We start from the raw sequence: 22,104 nt of genomic DNA on the forward strand, positions 1-22,104 counted from the left end.
AGTCTAGAAAACCCCATTGAAATCCTCCCACTTATCCATGCTTAAAATGTGCTGTCAATAAATCTACAGTACGTGATTAGAATTGTACTAAAAAAGGATCAGGAATAAAAAGCACTCTTGTCCACTGAACTCTAAAAAAGATTAACAAAGCATGGGGGAGAACTTTGATCCCAAAATGGTGCCTTTTTTGAAGAAAACCTGAACATCAAAAGGAAAAGGTTACTTGACAAACAATGGCAACAGTTTTTTTCATATACCCTAACTATTACTTGTGCACAAAATAAGGTAAAAATCCTCACATGCAGATTGTGTTGGACGGATGTAAACAGGCTCTTCACATGCAATACAACAAAGAACGTTAGTCTTTCATGAAACTTCATGAAGTTTAAAGTTCCCACTGTCTTTAATATATTACCATAGAAAATGTACATAAGGTTGTAAAACAGCTGTCACTTATTATACCTATGCAAGAGACAACCGATTACCCAGGGAAGGCCAATCTTTTATGGTCTTTTGCAATGCAGTACAATAATGGATTCTATGGATATTTTGTAATCCTTCAGCTCATTTTTCACTTCAGAAGCCTTTAGCTACACATTTTTGCAACAAAGGCTGAAAGGACTGTTGGATTTGGCTCATAGGAACTGGGTCAACGTGAGTATACTCTTCTGTTCAATAATACATTTTCACATGTGAGTTGGTAATTCTGCAGAGAGAGGATTACAATGTTCCACCTTTTATCAGTACATTTTACTAAAGATTTTGATCTATAGCATAACACATGACTGCCACCCATTTGTTTTTTGATAAATTGCACTGACATATTCATACCTTTAGTTGATACCAGACACATTTGCTTTGACCAATGTACTTCTACTAATGTCAGAAAAATCACACTCTGTAGCCAATCCAATTCTAAAGAGCTCCAGCGGAATCACTGTACCACTTTATACCTCACGGACTTGACAAATTACTTGATACAACACTACATTTTGTGGGTTTATGTTCGCACATCGAATAAGAATTACAGTGAATGCCTTATAATCAAATGTTAAACAGCAAAAGTTTAAGCTACCAAACATGCTTAACTGAATGGCCATAATTGGCCAACATGGCGGATGTAATCAACTAAGGTGGGGGGCTTCACCCCCACCTCCCCAATGTGGGGGGCTGCACACACCCCAACCATATATATATATATATATATATATATATATATATATATATATATACACACACACACACACACACACACACACACACACACACACATGTATGGGTCTACCTGAGATGGTTGACAGGCCATATGATCGACAGTTCATTTGGTCAACAAGCAGATTTCCCCCCTCCCCAATGTTGTGCAACCCTGGAGTTGATATATATATATATATATATATATATATATATAGTTAGGGGTGTGGGGTGAAACCCCCCACATACAATGCTTGTCGACCAAATGAACTGTCGACCAAATGAGTGTCGATCATATGGCCTGTCGACCATCTCAGGTAGACCCATATATATATATATATATATATATATATATATATATATATATATATATATATATATATACCAACTCTGAGATTGCAATTACGGTGGGGAATAGGGCAAATTTAAAAAAAAGGTTTCCTTCACTTACCTTATGCATCATTGTACTTCCTGGTTGTTGGCCAGCTATGGCCATTCGATGAATTACTTTTCGATGTTAAGCATCAGAAGTTAAGGAAGTTTAACTTTCGCTGTTTAACGTTCGATTATTAGGTATTCGCTGTAATTCTTATTTGATGCGCGAGCATAGACCCACATTTGTAGCTTTCAAAGAAGGCATATAAAACAAACTGAAGAGAAAGAATGATTCCTTATTACAAACATTACAAGGTTAGAAAACCTGGACTGTTTAGAAAGTCTACAGGAATCATCATATTCTGGTTCTTATAGGACACTGCAGATTGATATCTGTCTGGTCTGTAAGGCAATAACTTGACTGAGTCTGTGCCTGAAAACACTATTGGGGATCTAGCATTAGATTGTCAAATTACTACTAAAATAATTATCAGTGAAGCTGGGGAGCTAGCACCAGACTCTCAAATTAATCCTAAATGATACCAATGAAGCTGGGGGAGCTAGCACCTGAATCTCAAATTAATCCTAAAATAATTATCAGTGAAGCTGGGGGAGCTAGCACTAGGCCGACAAATTAATACTAAAATAATTATCAATGAAGCTGGGGGAGTTAGCACCAGAAACTCAAATTAATACTAAAATAATTATCAATGAAGCTGGGACAGCTAGCACCAGACTGTCAGATTAATACTAAAATAATTATCAATGAAGCTGGGGGAGCTAGCACCAGACTGTCAAATTAATGCTAAAAGAATTATCAATGAAGCTGGGGGAGTCAGCAACAGAATCTCAAATTAATACTAAAATAATTATCAATGAAGCTGGGACAGCTAGCACCCGACCGTCAAATTAATACTAAAATAATTATCAATGAAGCTGGCTGAACTAGCACCAGACTATCAAATTAATGCTAAAATAATTATCAATGAAGCTGGGGGAGTCAGGAACAGAATCCCAAATTAATACTAAAATAATTATCAATGAAGCTGGGGGAACTAGCACCAGACCGTCAAATTAATACTAAAGTAATTATCAATGAAGCTGAGACAGCTAGCATCAGACCATCAAATTAATACTAAAACAATCAATGAATTGGGGGAACTAGCACCAGACAGTCACATTAATACTAAATTAATTATCAATGAAGTTTGCAGATGTTAAAAACTCCCTGCAGAATACTCTAGCAGAAATACTGAGTGAGCAAATTGGTGCAACTTAGGACATGATTTTTTTTAGCTGTGATACAGAGTCAGAATTGCTTAGACATAGGAAGGCCTTTCTGAGTTTAATTTTGGTGGCTGTCAAAAAGCAGTTACTAGAAAATGGATATCAAAGTCTAAACCAACTGTACTAGAAGTAGTCAATATAGTAACGGAGACAAAAGACCTGGAATTGGGATATCTAGAAAAGGGTAGGAGCAAACTACATAGAAAAAAGGGAATTGTGGAAACAATATATGCAGAACAATGTTTTGGAGGAGGAATGAGAGTTAAAGGAGGGCAGAAACTGAATGAACTATGTAATGTTTTACTGATAAGGACTGGATAGATTATAAGTGATGTATAATGTTTACTACTGAAAATATGTCACTATGGTTTATTTTCATTTATATAAATGTTATATTGCCTGTGTCATAAGTGATAATTTAATAAAGATGTATCTTGTTTAAATAAATAATGATAATTATCAATGACAGAATAAAATATGATTGATATATTATGCGATATCTTACAAGACTATGGAATAAGTGTCCTCTTCCAATCACAACAAGCCTGGGTATTAACTTTCTTCTAAAATAATGTTGACACATAATGGGAAATAAAGTAAACATATACAGTAATACAACAATTAACAATAAGGATTGCCCATGCCCAACATAACTGAAATAACCTGGATGACAGTTAAACAAAGAACATGCTAATTATACAGTTATACAAGTGGCACAATGACTGAATGGTTAAAATGTCTGCCTCTTAGCAGCAAGGGCTCATGTTCATTCCTCAGCTCTGGTCACTTGCCTCTGAAGTTCCTATGTTTTTCCCTGTCTACATGGGTTTTCTTTAGGTACTCTGATTTCCTCAGAAAACGTGTTAACTAAATGGCTATTCTAAACAATCCATGCATTTACTGCATTCACTGTTGAGCCTAAAAGAGTCTGTGTGGATCAGTTCATTTACTGAGTCAACAAATAATGCAGGCAAAGGACACCAAATAGCTTTCTATAACCTTATATCTTAAATCAAGCTCTACAAACGAATAGGTCAGTTCTATGTACTGAGAGCTTCAGTTTTAGGAAAAGTACAAAATCATGCATTACTGACTCACAGAGAGCTGTTGCCAGCTGCTAGCTGATTTTCCAACTGAAGCAATCTAATCAGCAGATTAAGGAAGGCATGGTGCAAAATCATGCTATATATGGTATTACTTTAAAGGGGGAGGAACTAATGTTTTAGACTTATGAAAATATATATTTCTCATGTTAAGATTTAACAGAAGACACTTCAATAAAAATGAAAATTATAATTAAAACACTTCTACTGAGTTTTGCAAAAAGGAAGGGTTCAGAGTTGACTTCACCTTTTATGAAAAGGTCACTGCTGGTTCTTAAAACAAAACAAGCTTTTGCTGAAAAAGGAGGAAGGTATAAGATGCCTGCAACCAGTTTTTAGTGAAATTAAGTACTTCGGAAGAGGAGGTTAAAACCTAGAATTAAACCCAACACCCTAAAAGCATGTGTACTGAACACCCTAAGAGGAAATGGATACACAACCACCTGAAAAGCAGCTCACACTAGGAATAAACAAAAGAAGAGACTATAGGCCGGATTTGTGAAGGTTTCCATAAAGTGTACACTATGAGTTCACTTTCTGAATTCAAGAAAATGCATAACACAATGCTCATGCTATCTATTCACTTAAAAAGGTTACACTAAGTGTAAATATAGTGTACACATTGTGGTAATAATTATGAATCTGGCGTTATATGTCTGTGCGCATGCGTGTGTGTGTGTGTGTGTGTGTGTGTGTGTGTGTGTGTGTGTGTGTGTGTGTGTGTGAGATAAGTCACACTTGGACGGGAAATGACTGGGTATAGTTCAAAAGCAGCATACAGATCTATACATGTTTAGTGCTTGACAGCAAAGAGCTAAAAAATGTGCTATGATTTCAAAATTAGTGACTAAAATGAAATAAAGCTGGAAGTAAAGGGATTATTTGTTCCTCTTGCATACAGGGATAAAGCTTTAAAATAGCTAGCAGTGCTGAGGTTGGAAGGACTTGTTCAAGAATGGTAACAGTGAGTAGTTCATGCCAGCTTGCTCATCCTTGGTGGAAAACAGGGGTTCTGTCACACTGCATATTCCTACAGAAGTGCTGAAGGATTGGAGGCACAGTTGTGGCCACACACTGCATGTAAACTGGGAGGTTGAACCTCCCACAGCAACAGCAGCATTTATGGAACTCACCAGCCACAAAGGCAGTGGGTGGCAGCCTGCTCCCTAACACCTCCTTTCATCTGCTGGGGAATGAATAAGCTCATAAGGCTCATGTCTCAAGCAGGAACAAGTGTGCTGCATTTACCTGTCCTTTGTAGGGGAATGAATGATTCTCACTCCTAGAGGAGAAAATTACAGTTGTGTAAAATCTTAAAGGGATGTACCACCCAGGGCAGTCAGACGCTCGGCCAGTATGAAGAAGCTTAAAAAAGATCTTGTATGTGCCATACGTCACATTTATGCTCTCCACAGAGAAAAAGGGACACATGGACGTAACTACCTTGAACTGAATTGCTCCAGAAGAGAACAGTAGCCATATGACAAAGAAGTCCATGTACATCCAAATAGAAAAATGCAGAACAAACAACAGGGGTTGGAAAGAGGGAATGAATACTGCAAAAGTGAAGAAAAGGACCTCTACTGTTATGTTAAGATTTTACAGAACTGTACTATGTCCTTCTATATCACTATTGCAGTACTCTTTATAGAAGGGAGCGTAAAAAAGCTCAAGAAACAGAATGGGAGGTGGAAGGCTGAGAAGAACCCTCAACAAACCCACATAAAATGGTTTCAGCAAATCCTGCTCTGTCCTTACAAACCATATCCAAATTATAATGCTTAGCAAAGGTGTGCACTGAAGACCAAGTAGTAGCTTCAAATATGGAAGAAGTGTCCACACCCCTTGAAGAAGGCACCAAAAGTGGTAACAGCCCTAGAGGAATAAGCTCTTAAAAAAGTGCAGAGAGATTTGCTATGAAAACAATAACAAAAGGAAATGGCCTTAGATATCTAAGAGGAGATGGTTTGCTTAGAAACAGCCAAACCCAAATACCTGAGATGAAAGGAAACAAAAAGCTGATCAGACTTACGAATAATCCTAGTTTTATTCAAACAGAACCTGAACTGTCTGTGCAAATCCAAGTTATGCAGGACCCTCTCACTAGCAGACTGAGGAGAATGGAAAAAGGAAGGGAGTTGTACTGACTGAGTCAAGGACAGCTCATTTACTACCTTGGGCATAAAAGAAGGATTAGTACGAAGGGAAACCCTATCCCTGTGGGAAAAAAAAAGCAGGAATGGCCATAAGTGCCTGGAGCTCAGAAACCCTCCAAGCAGAAGTAAGAGCCAGCAACAAAACAGTCTTCCAGGTACAATGCTGCAAAATAGCAGAACCTGCTGGCTCAAAAGGAGCCTGAATCAATTTTTTTAAAACAAAATTAAGGTCACAAGGAGGAGGAATAGGTCTTCTTGGAGGCCTAATATGCAGGAAACCTTTAAGAAGTTGTTTGATCTCAAAACGGGAAGTCAAAGTAGGATTCAAGGGCAGACAAGCAAAAATGACTGACAAATGGGCCTTCACAGAAGAATAGGCCAAGCCAGATTGAAGCAACTTACACAAATAAGACAAGACCAGAGGGACCCCCCACTGAAAAAGGGTCCTGGTTATGAGCATACTACCAGATGGAATTTTTTTTCCATTTGGACATACAAGATTTTCTAGTTAAGGGTTTCCTTGCCTCCTGTAAAACTCTGAGTACATCCTCAAAAAATATGTGCCTGAAAGGGATCAAAACCCTATCATCCACAATGTTGGTTGCAGAGTAGACAAGGGGAATGGATGAGACACCCCTTATTCTGTGTGAGGATCCAACCAGTGAGGTAACTTGTGATGACTGACCCTGGCCATATACATTAAGAGGGGGAACCAGTGCTGTCTCAGCCAAAAGGGAGACACTACCAAGGTTTTTGGGGAGTCCAGCTGAATCTTCTGCAGAACTCTTGGAAGTAGAGAAAGAGAAGGGAAAGCATAAAGAAACATCCTCATCCAAGTAAAGGAAAGGGCATCTATCTTCTATGCTAGATGACATGGCACTCTGGGACAGAAGACAGGAAACTGCATGTTCAGAGAGGAGGCAAAAAGATTTACCTAAGGAATACCCCATCAAGGGACAATGTCCAGAAACACGCCTCTGTGAAGCATCCATTTTTGAGCCTTTTGGGCTTGCTGAGAGAGTCTGCCACTAGACTATGCTTTGGAGGAATGTATACTGCCTGAAGAGTTAAATGGTAACTGAGAGCCGCTTCCCAAGCCTGAAGCACCATCCTGCAGAGGAGGTAAGATTTCATGCCCCCTGCTTGTTGATATACCACATCACAGTAGTTTTGTCTGTCTACAACTTCAGGGTCGTGGAGAGATCACAGGATGAAAAGCTTGAAGTGCTAGAATCAGAGCTCTCATCTCTTGGTTATTGATATGGTCTGACTTCTGATGGGGAGGCCAAATACTCTGAACTTTCAGGTGACAAAGAAAAGCCCCCCACCCCGTGTCTGAGGCATCAGTGAACAGATCTTGAGAAGGGACTGGAGGCTGAAAGGGCCAGCCTGGGTTGAGAGAGACCTGTTGAATCCACCACTCAAATTCCTTCTTGAGACAGGAAAGGAGAGGTACACTGATATTTGAAGGGTGACGATGATGTAGCCAAACCAACTTGAGGTACCACTGAAGCTTCCGCATATGCAGTCTGGCAAGAGGAAGCACTGGAATAGAAGATGCCATAAATCCCTGACCCCAAAGAAACTTCCTGGCTAGCATGACAGTCAGAGGAAAAAGAGACAGAAAGAAGGCTGTCAATGACCATACCTTTGGAGATGGAAGAGAGGCCAACACTGGCACTGTCTAAATCCTGCATCCCAGATACACATGACCCTGAAATGTAGTCAGGATGGACTTTTGGAAGTTGATAGTAAACCCCAGAATTTGAAAAAGAGAGATGAAGAACTGCACATCCTCCAACAATTGACTGGGACAAGGCACATGAAGCAACAGGTCATCAAGATAAGGAAAGATCTGAATGCCTTGAAGCTCTGTAGATGACAATCATAGGAGCTGGGCATTTTGTGAATACCCCTCAGGCATTAGACAGGCCAAAGGTCCAAGCAGAGAAATGAAAATGACAGGAAGACACAGAGAAACATAAAAACTTCCTGAAGAGACGGTGAATAGGGATACAAAGGTAGGCATCTTTCAGATCCAAGGACACCAGAAAAGCCTGAGGTAATAATAGAGGAAACAGAGTTTGAAGAGTAAGCATCTGAAAAAAAGGGATGTCAAGAAGGGTGTTGAGCCAGGAGAGATCCAAAATAGGTCTCCAAGTGCCCTCCTTTTGAAGAACAAGGAACATTTTGGAATACAAACCCCTTCCCACTTGGGAAGGGTGGGCAGTTTGAATGGTTCCTTGGTCCAATAAGTACCCTAGAACCTTTGGGAAATGTAGAAGTTTCTCTAGAGGAGGTTGAGGAATCCCTAAAAAAGGGGGGAGAGATTTCCATGCCATGAAGTAACCCTGATGAATGACAGAAAAAAAACCAAGAGTCTGAAGTGATGAGATGCCAATGTGGAAGACAAAGGGAGAGTCGAAGGGACAAAGGAACCTGGTCTAAAAGATGGGGAGCAAATTGTCAAACAGAACCAGGCTTATCAGATAAAAAAGGCTTCTGAGCCACAGAAATCTGAAAAGCCTTAGCAGATTGGGCCCACCTCCCACATTTTCTGCCCTTAGAGGCCTGGCAGGGTTGCCTGAGAACAGAACCAGGCCTAGAAAGATAATTATTTTGGCATTTAGGAATAGGAGAGACAAAAATATGTTTAAGGTCTTGCAAGGCTTTGCCTTTCTTTTGAAGAGACATAAACATATCAGCAACAGCATTCTCAAAAAGATGAGTATTATCCAAAGAAGCATCCATCAACTTGGCCTTAATGTTCTCGGGTAGAGACTGGAGACAAAGCCAAGAATAACATTTCAAGGCAGAAAAAGCCACAGCCCTAGAAGACATGTCAGCAGCATCATAGCTACACTTAATAAAGTGGAGAAGCACTTGAGAAGCAGAGCCTAAAAGAGAAAAGGCACAGGATTTGCTTTCAGAATCAGGGAGAGCGGTGGTAACCTGACAAGCCTGAGCAATCAAGGCAAGAGCATACCTGGTCATGTGGGTCTGGTAATAAATAGCCCTAAAGGCCAAAGTAGAAGCAGTGTAAACTTTCTTGCCAATCATCTCCATTGCCATGCCATCCTTATCAGAAGGCAAAAGTTTAGAAAGTTTGTCAGAAGAGACCAAAAATTTACAATCCTCAGGAACCTTATAGAACTTAGGTTTCTTAGAAGCAGGAGGCTGAGAATTAGGAGAATTAGAAGCAGCAATGAAAGTATCTAACAAGGTGGCCAACACAGGAGGAACTGCTGATGGTTTAGGAGAATCCACCTGAAGAAGCTTATAATATATTCACTGAATATCAGATACTAATCCCACTTAAAGGATTCCATCATCCTAGCAATTGTGTACTCAAAAGACAATTCCTTGAAAGGAGACTCAGGGCTAACAGACTCGTCTTCACCAGAACCATAAGTCAATGGCAAATAGCACAAAGACCCCACACCAAACACTGAAACCTCATCCAAGAAATTTGGTTCCCTAAGTAATTTAGAAGGGGTAGAGTTCCAAGGAGGAGCAGGTACTGAAACCCATTGAATAAGGGGTAGAGTTCCATTAAGGCAGAAAACAAGTCCTGAGTAAACTCATGCCATTCCCTTTGAGCAATCCCTAGGATGGACCAAAACATGCTTCAGTTTTTGTCTCTTCTTAGAAGGGACATCAGAATTAACAAATACTGGAGGTTAAGGCCCTTGGCGAGATTCAGTAAGAAAACCCAGAACTTCCTCCCTGACCAATATATGCAGAATCCCTCTAAGAACCTCTGAGATAATCAGCCATGGTCCCCCCCTCAACATCTGGAGCAGACACCTGCAAAGCCTCAGAGGAAGTGCAAAATACAAATCCATGCCGGACACCTCAGGGGTTTCAGCAGAAGAATATCACACAGACATCCAAGATCTACAGAGCTATTACCTGCTTCTAGAGAGATGTCTGGTGGAGGCTGGACAGCAAAAGAATCTGGCCAAGACTTCTTGGCCTTCTTTTTACCTAAAGGGGGTATCTCTGGGTTAAAGGATTCTGCCATGGTACCCTGGACTAACTGTTTAAGCTACGGGTTTTCAAGATAAATGGCCAGGGAAGACAAACAGCTTCTGCATGTCTTGGGCACAAATGTCTTAGAGATACTACAAGAGGTATGGTCATGGGAAGCACCCAAACAAAAAATATATTGTTCATGATGATCCTTATGTGGAATCTGCCTCCCAAACTGACATCTTCCCTTCTTGGATGCTACGAACTGTAGGTAGTGAAAGAAAATACAAGAAAGTAAAGAAAAAAACAACCCCAACAGGGCACTTATCTGGGGTTGCTAAATATTCAGTACAGCAAAAAGGCATTCAAACCAACTGGCAAAAATTGCGATCAAACCAGGGGCAAAAGAAGTTCTAGTAGATGCATCTGTACATCCGTTTTATGTCCTACGTTCTGTGTGAGGAGCATAAATGTGAAGATCTTTTTTAGGCTTTTTCATAATGACTGATTGTTTTTATATAGTATTTTCTATACAATATTTTTTATATAATATCCATATAGCTGGTTATATACATTAATTACACTATATCAAATGTACCACATGGTTTGTGTTCCATAATTGATTCTTAATATTCTACATTTCATATTTATATATACAATTATATACATGTGTGCATTTCTTAGCCATGTTATTATTCCTACTATATACTTGATATGTAGTTTTGTTACCTTGGAGATGAATACTGCACGAATATATTTTTTAATTACTATTTTTAAAGTACTATTTCTATAGATATAAAGGAAACTGTTAACAACCTTTATATATAAACAATTTCTCATATGGATCTTTATATATTATATATATATTTTATACAGAGTGAACATATATATTTAATATCTACAGAGATGTATATTTATATTTGTATTTTATTTTATTTTATCTCATTTATTTATTGAAGTAGCTGCTTTCAACTAATGTCAAATAGGCTAAGGAACAGAAGTAAAATGATGGAATATCTGTTTAAAAGTTCAACAAATGCTTCATTGCTTGATTACTTGATTAAGTAATCATCATAATTGTTTAATTACCTAATTATGTTGCTCAGTTGAGTATATAAGTAGGGTGATTTTATTCATTAAATTGTAACCTGATGAAGCATACTCGACGTATGTGAAAGCGCTCGTTTTTTGTCTTGCATTGTGGAATAAAAGTTTCATTCTCCTTCATCGTGGTGGATTCCTTGGTTTTTGTCTAATAATGACTGATTATTGGGTTGCCTTGGGCAGGACATCCTTTCTATGAACAATATGGCAACAGTGATACAGAAGAACATCAAATTGTACAAATGGGTGCAGGGGAGTGCCTGATGGTGGTTGTGTGTGGTAGTTAAAAAAAATCAAATGGTGGTACAAATCTATGGAGAAATATTCCAACTTTACTCATGAGTAATAAAACAGAAATGTAGGAATGGCTTTTGATACCATTATTTTTCCCAGAATGCAGTTTGCAAACTGGTTGGCACAAACTGAAAGTGGATGCAAAAGTGGACCCAGTTAAGACTAAAACTAATGCTGGGAATACAAATTCATGTATGTATGAAACACTGATTTACCAAGCATTTGTATTTACATCACTTTTAATAATGTTATGGAGACAGGTATTTGTGCCAAATAATATTTAAATGCAAAATTATTTTAAAACAGTTAAAACATCTTACCTCCTTGAAAGCCAGTGTGTTTTGATGATTTGGACATTCTGGAGAGCTTTGTTATAAAATACACACATGGTTTGGGTTCTGATGACTCCATCTTGTTAATTTCATTCATCATGCAGTACCTACAATTCAGAGCAAATGTTTTATCTCAAGGAGAACGTTAGGCTTTGAAAATATAAAACATACCTTAAGGTAAAGCCAACACATCTTAAATAAAAAGGGATCTGAAAAAAAATGATGTCCTGCAAATGAGTTTCAGCTAAATATCCACCCATCAATGTGAACTTTGCTCTAGATGATTGTCACTATTGAAGTGACACAACAACCTTATGTGCAGAAATGGGAAAAAGTGGTTGTGGATGGATGGTTGCCATGACATGTCTTACAGTTCTTGAAAAGCCCATCACCCATAATAACCATAAGGTAGGAAAACAAAAAAAAAAAAACATTATTGGTCTATACTTTATTCTGTACACTATAAGAATCAGTCCACCTGCTCAGTTTTAGTAATGCAAAAACATAGTATGAGCCATACCTCTCAACCTCAGAGCAAGAAATATGGACAAAGCCATAAAATTGGGAGGACAAAGCCCCAAAAATAGAGACAATTTTTTAAATATTGTTGTTACAAGCTTTGAAAGTATATAGAATAACAGGTTTTGCATTAGCATGTATTTTCTGAAGGAAATGAAGTCTGAAACTCAAATGTCTGTCATTATTTTCTGACTTAAATCGTCAATAATTTGCCAATGATTTGCAAGAAAAACACAACTTTATGAAAGGATATTTCTATTGACGGGGACCAATTGCTAGCAGCGGTATAGAAAATGGCCAAGGGCGGCTGGAATTTATTGCAGAAAAACAGCAAAGGAACTGAGGTTATATGGAGCAAATAACTAGGGAGGGAAAGGTAACAGAGTGAGAGGCCACATTGAATTTTAGACTGCAGGTTATAGATGGTCTTTCATACAAGGGAGTGATAATAGAGTACAGGCAAAGAGGGATATGAGTGTGACAAGTGAAAGACCAGCACTGGTTGAGTTTATAGTTAAGTCTTGAACAGAAGCTGAAGTTAAAAAAAGAATCATTGGTAGAACACAAAGTACTGTATGATAACTATAAGAATCAATTAGAAGGGGTGTGAAAAGATTGGAAAGACAATTACAAAGGAACAGCAGGAAGACATCTGTATAAGAGGCAGCAATATCCATAAGCTTTAGGACTTTGGCATGGAGGTGTTGCAACACGTATTTTTATATCCAAAGCATACTTTAGAGAATTTTTCATCAGTTAGACAGCAAATGCTGGGTTGTGATGGGAAAAAGAGATGTAATTGTGAACGTTTTTAGGTATGTAATGAGTTCGTAGATTTAAATAAATCCCTACACAGCACTTTTCAGAAATGTTGGGGCAGTAAATGAATGTAATTAAGGAAATTACTCTTTTGAGCTTGGATATAGGGTCTCGGTTGCCTAGACACTATGATGTGTACCAAGTTTAATGCTACTAGTTGCCAAAAAAATATATACAAAATGGAAATAAAAATCTAAACCAACAGTAAATGAAATACTGGATATTGTAAATGAGATAAAAGAACTGATGGTGAGACAGAAAAGGGAAGAAGAAAATTACATAAAAAAACAAATGGAATTTATAGGAACAATACATGTAGAATAATGCTCAGGGGATTGAATGAAATTTAGGAGAAGGCAGGAACTGCATGATCTTTGCAATGTTGAAGTGAATGAAAATTGTTAAAAAGAAATCATACATGTACACTGCAATAAAATAATAAAATGCTCTATTGGTTTGTTTTATTATCTATTACTTTATGTGCAACCATGTCACTTTTCAAAAATGTCAATTTTAATAAAGATGTTTTAAAAATACATGCCTCTATATCTTCACCATCTTACAGTTTCAGAGGCGGTCATTCTACTGGGTTCAAATGCATTTGTGTAGAGTATGCTTAAGTTTAGCGTCTCCCTCTCTCTCTCACTTCAACTTTTTCTTTTCCCCTAGTAAATAAACTCTGCTGTCACTATAGGACTGTTTTATGGCCCACTACTTTGCTGTTGCTACTAAATTATCCAGCATTCATCTACCTGTCCAGCACTACGATCCAATGACCAAAACATCCGGTCTGTCCATAAAGCTATGAAATCTGCATTGTCTGTACTTGTCTGTACTGCTAAGCCCTGGAACTTATTACCTGTATCCCTCAGCTCAATAGCCTCCCTCCCATCCTTCAAAAACATTCTGAAAGACTTCCTAGCTAAATCTGGCTCTGTTCTTGCCCAACACCATGGTAACCTGTATCCCTAAATGTGAACAATTACCTAATACCTTGCACCTCCTTATCTCCCTTCTTCACTCACTTCCGTACATCTATTAATTTCCCTCCCCTGGCTTTCTCTTTAAATATACCATAAACCTGCCTTTCTCACACTTCATATTGCAATTTCATTTTGTACTATACTAACTGACCTTTAATTTCTCTGTAAACTGGCTAAAACTTCTCTAAATATTAAACCATTGTCATACAACTTGTATCTGTTCTTAACCAGTGTTTTCATATTATGTATAATTTGATATCGTTATTTAAACTGTAGATGTTTTTGTTTTATTTTTAAACATTGTAAAATTATTGTTCTTAAAAGGTTTTTGTAATACTTTGGAGCTTTTCTCTCCTGGTCAGTGCTGTAAATGGGCTCCTACCCAGTCAAATTGTCCCAATAAACAAATAGGTTCATAGGTGCGTACTAGGCTAATAGCCCTGGAGCCTTTACAAGCCTAGTCCATAGGATTACCCTGGCATCATGCCACCTGCCCTTAGTTCCCAGTGTATCTGTCGAGTAGAGCCACTGGAGTGATCCCTGGGGTGAATTTTCTACTTCCCATCCACTCATCAAGATTTCTGTTGAAGAAGGCCAGTGAGGAGCACCGCTTGACATGTATGGAAAGTCTGTTCCATAGCATGGGCAGTCTCTGGGTTATGAACCTGGTCCTCCAGCTTGTTCTGTTGATTGTGGTAATGAGGTTGAGGTCTCTGGAGCGTGTAATGCAGAGGTATTGGGATTTCTTTAGATGTAGCATTTCTAACAGAGCTGGGTCAGACATGGCTTTGCAAGTCAAGCAGAGATCGCCTCTAAGTAGGCGATATGAGACAGAGAATAGTTGGAGTTTTTTTGAGTCTGTCCATATAGGACAAGTGTTTAAGGCCTAGGATCCTCTTTGTGAGGTACTTTTGCGGCCTCTCCAGTTGTATCATAAACAATAAATAAATGGTTTATAACAGTGTTCATCTAAATTCTTACTATGCAATTTGTCCTCAGTTATGTCTAGTCTACTCACCATTCTTAGCACCATTACCCTATAAAATTCTCTACAGAATTCATACATCAGGCACCTTGGAGTTCTGTATATGACAGACCACAAGTGCTTTCTTTTCTCTATCCTGCACACCATCTAAGTGAAATGTAGCTGCACAACATACGCTAAAGACTATAACCTGAATTAATTTTCAGGAAGTGTTCATGATACTGACATCTATTCCAAACATATAGTGGCATTCATCCACTTTTCTTGTGGAACATACTAAAATTAGAAAATATATGCACTAATTTTCCCCATGCAAAGATGCTGCTCATTGACTGTAGACTCAAAACACCTTTTCAGAGCAGATTTTCTTACTGCAGTGTACAACCTTATGATACAAAATGTTAGGGAAACGTCTTATGCCCAGAATCACTGCAAAGAAATGACATGAAAGTCTGCCACTGTCAAATATCCACATTCATCTGCTGACAGATGAAAATCCCAGGCATTACCCTTAATATTCAGGAAAAGTAGTAATATAAAATGTAGATGGAAACAATTTATCTAAATATGCCAAAAGGTGCACAACTGAGTGAAGCTAACAGAACTATCTGGAGCCCAGTCATAAGAAAACTTCAGGAACACTAAATTATAACACACACACACACACACACACACACACACACACACACACACACACACACACACACACACACACACACACAGGAATAAAAAATGTCATATAGAAGACAATCATAACACTAGGGCTAGGAAGAAATACTTTATGCATCTTAAGAGGTGAGGCATTCAGTCAGCAAGCATCTATAATAGGTACTAAGATAATTCACTTTCCCTACTGGAAAGCAAAAGAAACAGCTTTCCAAATGAATATGATGTCAGCTGGTTGCATGAGCTGGTATATCCTTGTGCAGCAACAATATACCAAATGGCTACTAGCCTTTGTGGATCATTCCTTCCCAGCCCCTTAGGCCTGGGAACACTAAAGCACATATGGCAATGGGTAAATGCTGATAAACATTAAAATCCCAGAAAAAGTACACATCTGGTGATCACTTCTAGTTGGAAAAAGTTGTGATGCCACTAGAAGGCAAGTGGCCCAAGCCACTACACCCTACAATTTGCACACTGACCTAGGTAATGACTTCTTTACACAATAGGCTAAACTGGGATCACAATGACAAAATAGTGGCAGATAAACTTGAAGGATAAAATAATCCAAACTGTCTCAAAGTGATACCTCTGCATCTCTTAATCAAGAAACGTCATATAACAAAAATCAGAACAGAAAGAAAAAATGTGTGCTGATTGAATGCTAAGCTAAGAAAACTATGTAAGACAACAATATGGCTTAAAAAAGGTGATGGAAGTAAGAAAGCATAAGTATTCTATGTGTGTGTATACACACACGCGCACACACGCACACACACACACACACACACACACACACACACACACACACACACACACACACACACACACACACACACACACACGCACACACACACACACACAGATTCACATTATATCATAACCAGCTTCACCAAAAATAATAAAGCTAAAGAAAAGCAATACTCACTTAGCACAAGCAATGAGTTCCGAGCTCTTTGTGGATTCATCTGCATCTGTCTGCACTATTAAAATGCAATTATCGCCATGCCTAGTTTTCAGAAACTGCCTGAAATAGGGGAAAAATTTTTGTCAGTCAAGTCTGAAATGATCCAAATGCAGAAAAAAAAATGCACAGCACAATAAATCAAGTTCCTCTGCCTTAGTTAAATTCCTTTCAGTAAGAAAATGAACATGTAATACTTAATGTTAAAACTTTCTAGGTTAAAGGAAATAAAAATACTACCTGTGCAAAAGAAGGCCAGGTGATATTCAACTCATCAGGCATTACCTGGGAAGACTGGTGACTTGACAGTAAAGACCACTCCACCAATAATAAAAAAAAAATCTAAATTCCAATTATCCAATAATGAGTTCAGTAATATAAATTGTGAGTACTTTGGGGTACAGAAACATAAAACAAATGTGTGCAGTGTTTTGATGTGCACCAAAAACAAAGAAAAGATAATTCCAGGTTCTAGTCTGATGATGTACAATACTGTCTGCCATGAATGACTTTCTACCTGCATTAAAGGGAATGTTACATGAATTTACTTACCCAAGTGTAGCTGAGGTACAACAAAATTAATTAAAATCAGGACAATAAATACTGAAAAATAACTACTCAGGCTCTCCAAATTATTATTCAGGTCAGAGTCCTGGAAAAACCACCTATCTTTTATGTTCACCTAATTTTGCATCACTTTGAAAGATTCATCTAATCTTTTATTTTGTACCTTTCAATCTGCTTGCACCCACCCTCTCTTTCTCTCTCTCTCTCTTACTTTGCATATCTTCTGCCTGAGCTAACTTTCTACTGGGTACACCCCCCCCCAACTCAAAGTCTGAATTCCCTTCCATTATTCCATCCCACTCCTCTCTGAGTTAGTGATTACTATAGCTTAAATATTCATCAAAGCTCATCAATAATCCACATCAGCTCATGTTCTTACAGACCCTGTTACATCATATACTTATGCCAATTCTATTTTTAGTACTAGCTTCATAGTTGACAAGATTAAAATCACCTTAATTTTATGTTTAGTTCTAATCCTACTTGGTACTATGACCACAGGCTGTTTTGTAATTTGGTGCTACAGTTAGAGATTTGTTAGCTCACAGCTCTTGGTTCACTGGTTTGGTTCCAGGCTGGGGTGACATTTGTGTGGAGTCTGCATGCACTCCCTGTGTTCATAAAGGTTTCTAGACATTGTTCAAGTGTCCTCTCAAATCCCAAGGATATGCTGTCAGGTAAACTGCTACCTTCTAAACTGCTCACATGTATCCATGTTGTTTGTGAGGGTATGCCTTCATAAGGTCTACATTAGATCACCGAAAGCTTAAAAAAGCGAACGGTGATTAATCGACTCTATGTAAGTGAAAGCTTACAATTTTGAACTGTCAGAACAGTGATTTTTTTCCTAGGGAAAAAAATCGCTGTGCCAAAAAAAAAAAAACACTGCGCCGCCCCCCCAAACTCCCCTACTTAAATATACCAACTCCGAGACCGCACTACAGTGCCAAAAATGGCAAAGTAACGAAGTGGCCAAGCAAATTCTTTCCCAGGGAAAGAATTAGCTTAAAACCTGCTTTGATATTTTGGCGTTTCAGGCTTTTGAGTTCGACCAAGACGCATTCGAAAGAATGCGTCTTCGGTCTTCTAATAGGGAACCGCCTTCATAAAGTGTTGGACCAGTATCCCGTTCAAGACTGGTTCTATACCTTATACTCACTACTTGCTGGGATAAGCTGTGGATTTCCTGTGACTATGAACAGTTCAGAGTATGTACTGGAGAATGAACCTTAGTATTTATGGATTCTCAAACAAACAAGCTTAGCAGCACACTAAAGTACATCCAGTGTTAATTCTCCATGATGTTAGGATCATAGGCCATTTTGCAATTTTTATTTCTCTGCAATGACAACAGCCTCATAAATTCTCCTTGATGCAGAATACAATGAACATCTGCAGCCCAAGCAAACCTCATTTAGTCATTGTAATTCTGTGCCCATTAGTATTTTGCAATTTCATGTACATTAATAATATACACCAGGGTAATCCTATGTTTCTGTATATAGATTTTCTCCTCAGCTTTTCACTGAAAACAGACGCAACCTAGCTGGACATCCCGGAGTGACAAATAAAGCATGGCAAATGTATAGATGAGTGAGGGTAGTAGTGCAGAATTAGAAACTTGTGCATGCCTTTGTCAGAAGCCAGAAGAGGATGCAGATATAGGACATAGATGCACTACTTTGACTGCGGATAGATGAGAGGGGAACTGAACAGGAAAGACAGGTGAGTGAGAATAGGAATAGGATGACAGAAGGATAGTAGTGTTTTTGGTGAGACATTAGAAAATGTTACTTTATGGAGAGGATGATAAGGCTCTGGACTGTGTTACTGAGTCAATGGTACAGCATAAGTCATTAGAATGATTCAGAGTTGACTGGTAACACAAGAAAAGGATGACGAAAGGGCACTCTAAGGGAGCTGCACAGAGCATTGTCACAACATGCACATGCATTATAGAGAAAATATGTCTTTTTCTGGTGACATGTTTGTATGTTAGAGGATTTAGCCCATTACTAGACAGAATATGTAGAATAGTGTAGCCTGTTACTGGATAGACAGGCCCTTCTATAAGAATGCAAGTCAATAGTACTTCTCTGTTTCCAGTGTTTCCAGCCTAGCAATGTTGAGTTTGGGCAAGCCTTAGCTTCTAATACAATGTTAGGGATTATAATGGTAGTAGGCAAACACCATATAGAGAGACAGAACTTCAATGCTAATTTTGCTAGTAGATATTTGCACGTCCCCAGGATAGCAACCTGAACTCATACCACAATCGACCTGGCTTACTTTCTGTTCTTCAGGCCCAGTGCTAGGATCTACAAAATACACATACCAAGAAGCCAAACCATTGTTCTCTCAAATTTGCTTGCTATTGTGGCTGAACATATACAGTAAACTACTTCCACCTGTTCTAGGAACCTTTAAAGACCTCTGTATATCTAAGCTCCTCCAGTCCACCAGCAATACACTCCAGGAGTTTTTACTATACTTTGCAAGAGGTAATGATTCTGATGTTAATAATAAATTTCCCTTACTGAGTTACCATTCATGTCCAGGATTCATAGTGATCATGCATCACATACAAGAAGCAGGAAGATGCTTTGCATTGATTCCTGTAGACTCACTGAAGGCAGTTTTGGCGAACGTAAAACATTAAAGAAAATGTTCACTGAACCTAGCTTCAACAAATATCTGAGGAAAGTATTTTTTGCAGGGTTACAGACCCTCTGAACTCCCCAAACTTACATATACCAACTTTGAAGTTGCACAACAGTAGAGAAAGAGGCAAATGCCACTGTTGAAGAATGTTCAATGAACATATTTCAATAATTTCACATTCACCAAAATCTACATTTGGCAACTTGACATGTTCCCACTCTGGATACTACGTAAGCCTGTAGTAGCTGATAAACAACTTTATTGCTCCATATCACAGTTCACTGCAGTGGAACAGTGATGCTTATACAGTTGCATGCAAATACAGTGGTCAGTGAGTGGGTCTTATGTTCAGAATAATGCCCCTTATACAGACCAACATGTCGGTTTGTTAACCAATGGAAGAAACAGAAACAAACTACTACAAAACAAAAATACTCAGGCTTGACCAGACAGAGACTGTAACTGTTTAAGCGCTTTTGGTTTGAATCAATACACAAACTTCTTCAGATAAAACTGCTAAGAGAAAAAGTTTTAAACCATACTATTATTTGTCTCTTTCTCCCATCTAGCAAAATTAATATGCTATTTGCTGAAGTGTTGGTAAGAAAAGGTCATTGAGCCATGTTTATTAAAGATGGGCTTTACCTATGATAGATGTAGTTTGCTTATGAACTTGAATAACATCTGTTTTCTATACTTCTGAATAAAGAAAGCTAATTGCAGTTAAATGAAAGCTTGGTAAAAGGACGCACGGCTGAGTAAGAGTTAATTTACTGAGGCAGGCTGTGTGCCCTGGAAAATTCCAGCTACCACTGTTGAACTAAGTATGCTGTACCTTTTTGAACATTCTGTACTAACTGTGGTTTTGAGGTAAACATTCTACACTAGCTGTGGTTTTGAGGTAAAGCATTCTTTTCTGAGGTAATTTGTGATCCTAGATGTTTTTCATAGCCAACTGTCAACTGTCAGAAATGTAACAAAAGCTATTTTGGCTAGTAACAGGAAAGTATAAAAGTTGATGTCAGTAAACAAGCTGATCAGATTGAGATCATCTTGGCCAACATGCTGCTGTAATCTGGTTAGCTGCAAATAAAGAAGTTTTTCATCACCTGAGGCAGATGTGACTCGCTTGAATTTTTTCTTCTGACAAAAACCATATTCAAGATCCACCCTTTTAAAACATTTCACCTCAACATGTGACATAAAAAACTCAAATCAAATTAATGACTGTCTGACTGACTGACTGATACCCGTCCAGCAAGTTCATTCAGGAAACAACAAAACATACATATAGATAGAAAAATCTACACATTGGGAAATACTATTAATACGATACAACCCTAAGTACACATAGATACATATATACGTTAATAACTGATATGTATTGAATAAATTAAAAAAATTACAATATGATTTTAAAACTTTATCACTATGGTCCTAGATTTAAATAAGACATTAATTGCAAAGCATATACATTTACCTAATCAAACTCCTAAGCTTAAGAAGACATTTAATTAACAAGAGTCATTCAGACCAGGGTATTTATATGCATGTAAGTTAATTTGCCAAAATAACTCCAGTTCTTCCAACTTCAACGCCTCAGGTCCATCCCCGATATGCATCACACAATTTATAACCATATATTTAAATGTATGATCTTTCTCAATGGGAATATGTTTTGCTAAAGCATTATCCTGTTTGCCTTTACTGATGGCATACTGATGTTTGTAAAGGTGTTCTCGGAATCTACGTTCCGTTTTACCTACTTAAAAAATGGGGCATTGTTGGCATCTGGCTAGGTAGACACATTTTGAATTACAGTTAAATTTACTTTTTAACCTATATACTATATCATTAACTCTGAAGGATGTACCAACTTCAATAAATTTACAAAACCTACATGATTCACATTTGAACATCCCTGGATGTCCTGGTGACTTAATGGATTTAGACTCGAACAACTTTTTTTAAGTTAGGCCCTCTTTTGAAAATAATTTTAGGGGAGTTGCCTACCTTGTGGAATAGAGCAGGATCATTCCTTAATAAATCCCAGTTCTTATTGACAATAAACCTCAAGGTAGGGCTGTCTGCACTGAACGTCGTGATCAGACAATGTAAAATCAATG

The 22,104-nt window shown here is 38.1% G+C and overlaps 1 protein-coding gene across 1 annotated transcript in view; it reads right to left on the reverse strand.

Annotated features, from left to right (window-relative positions):
* The window catches only part of LOC122812984 (E3 ubiquitin-protein ligase rnf213-alpha-like), a 1,982,151-nt gene that overhangs the window by 1,077,465 nt on the left and 882,582 nt on the right, over positions 1-22,104 (reverse strand). The window contains 2 exon segments of the mRNA XM_044085079.1: positions 11,803-11,921; positions 16,715-16,813. Coding sequence (XP_043941014.1) covers positions 11,803-11,921; positions 16,715-16,813 — 218 coding nt within the window.

Source organism: Protopterus annectens, chromosome 10.part0 (assembly GCF_019279795.1).
Source record: "Protopterus annectens isolate FY-2018-M chromosome 10.part0, PAN1.0, whole genome shotgun sequence".
In the NCBI taxonomy this organism is placed as follows: Eukaryota; Metazoa; Chordata; order Ceratodontiformes; family Protopteridae; genus Protopterus; species Protopterus annectens.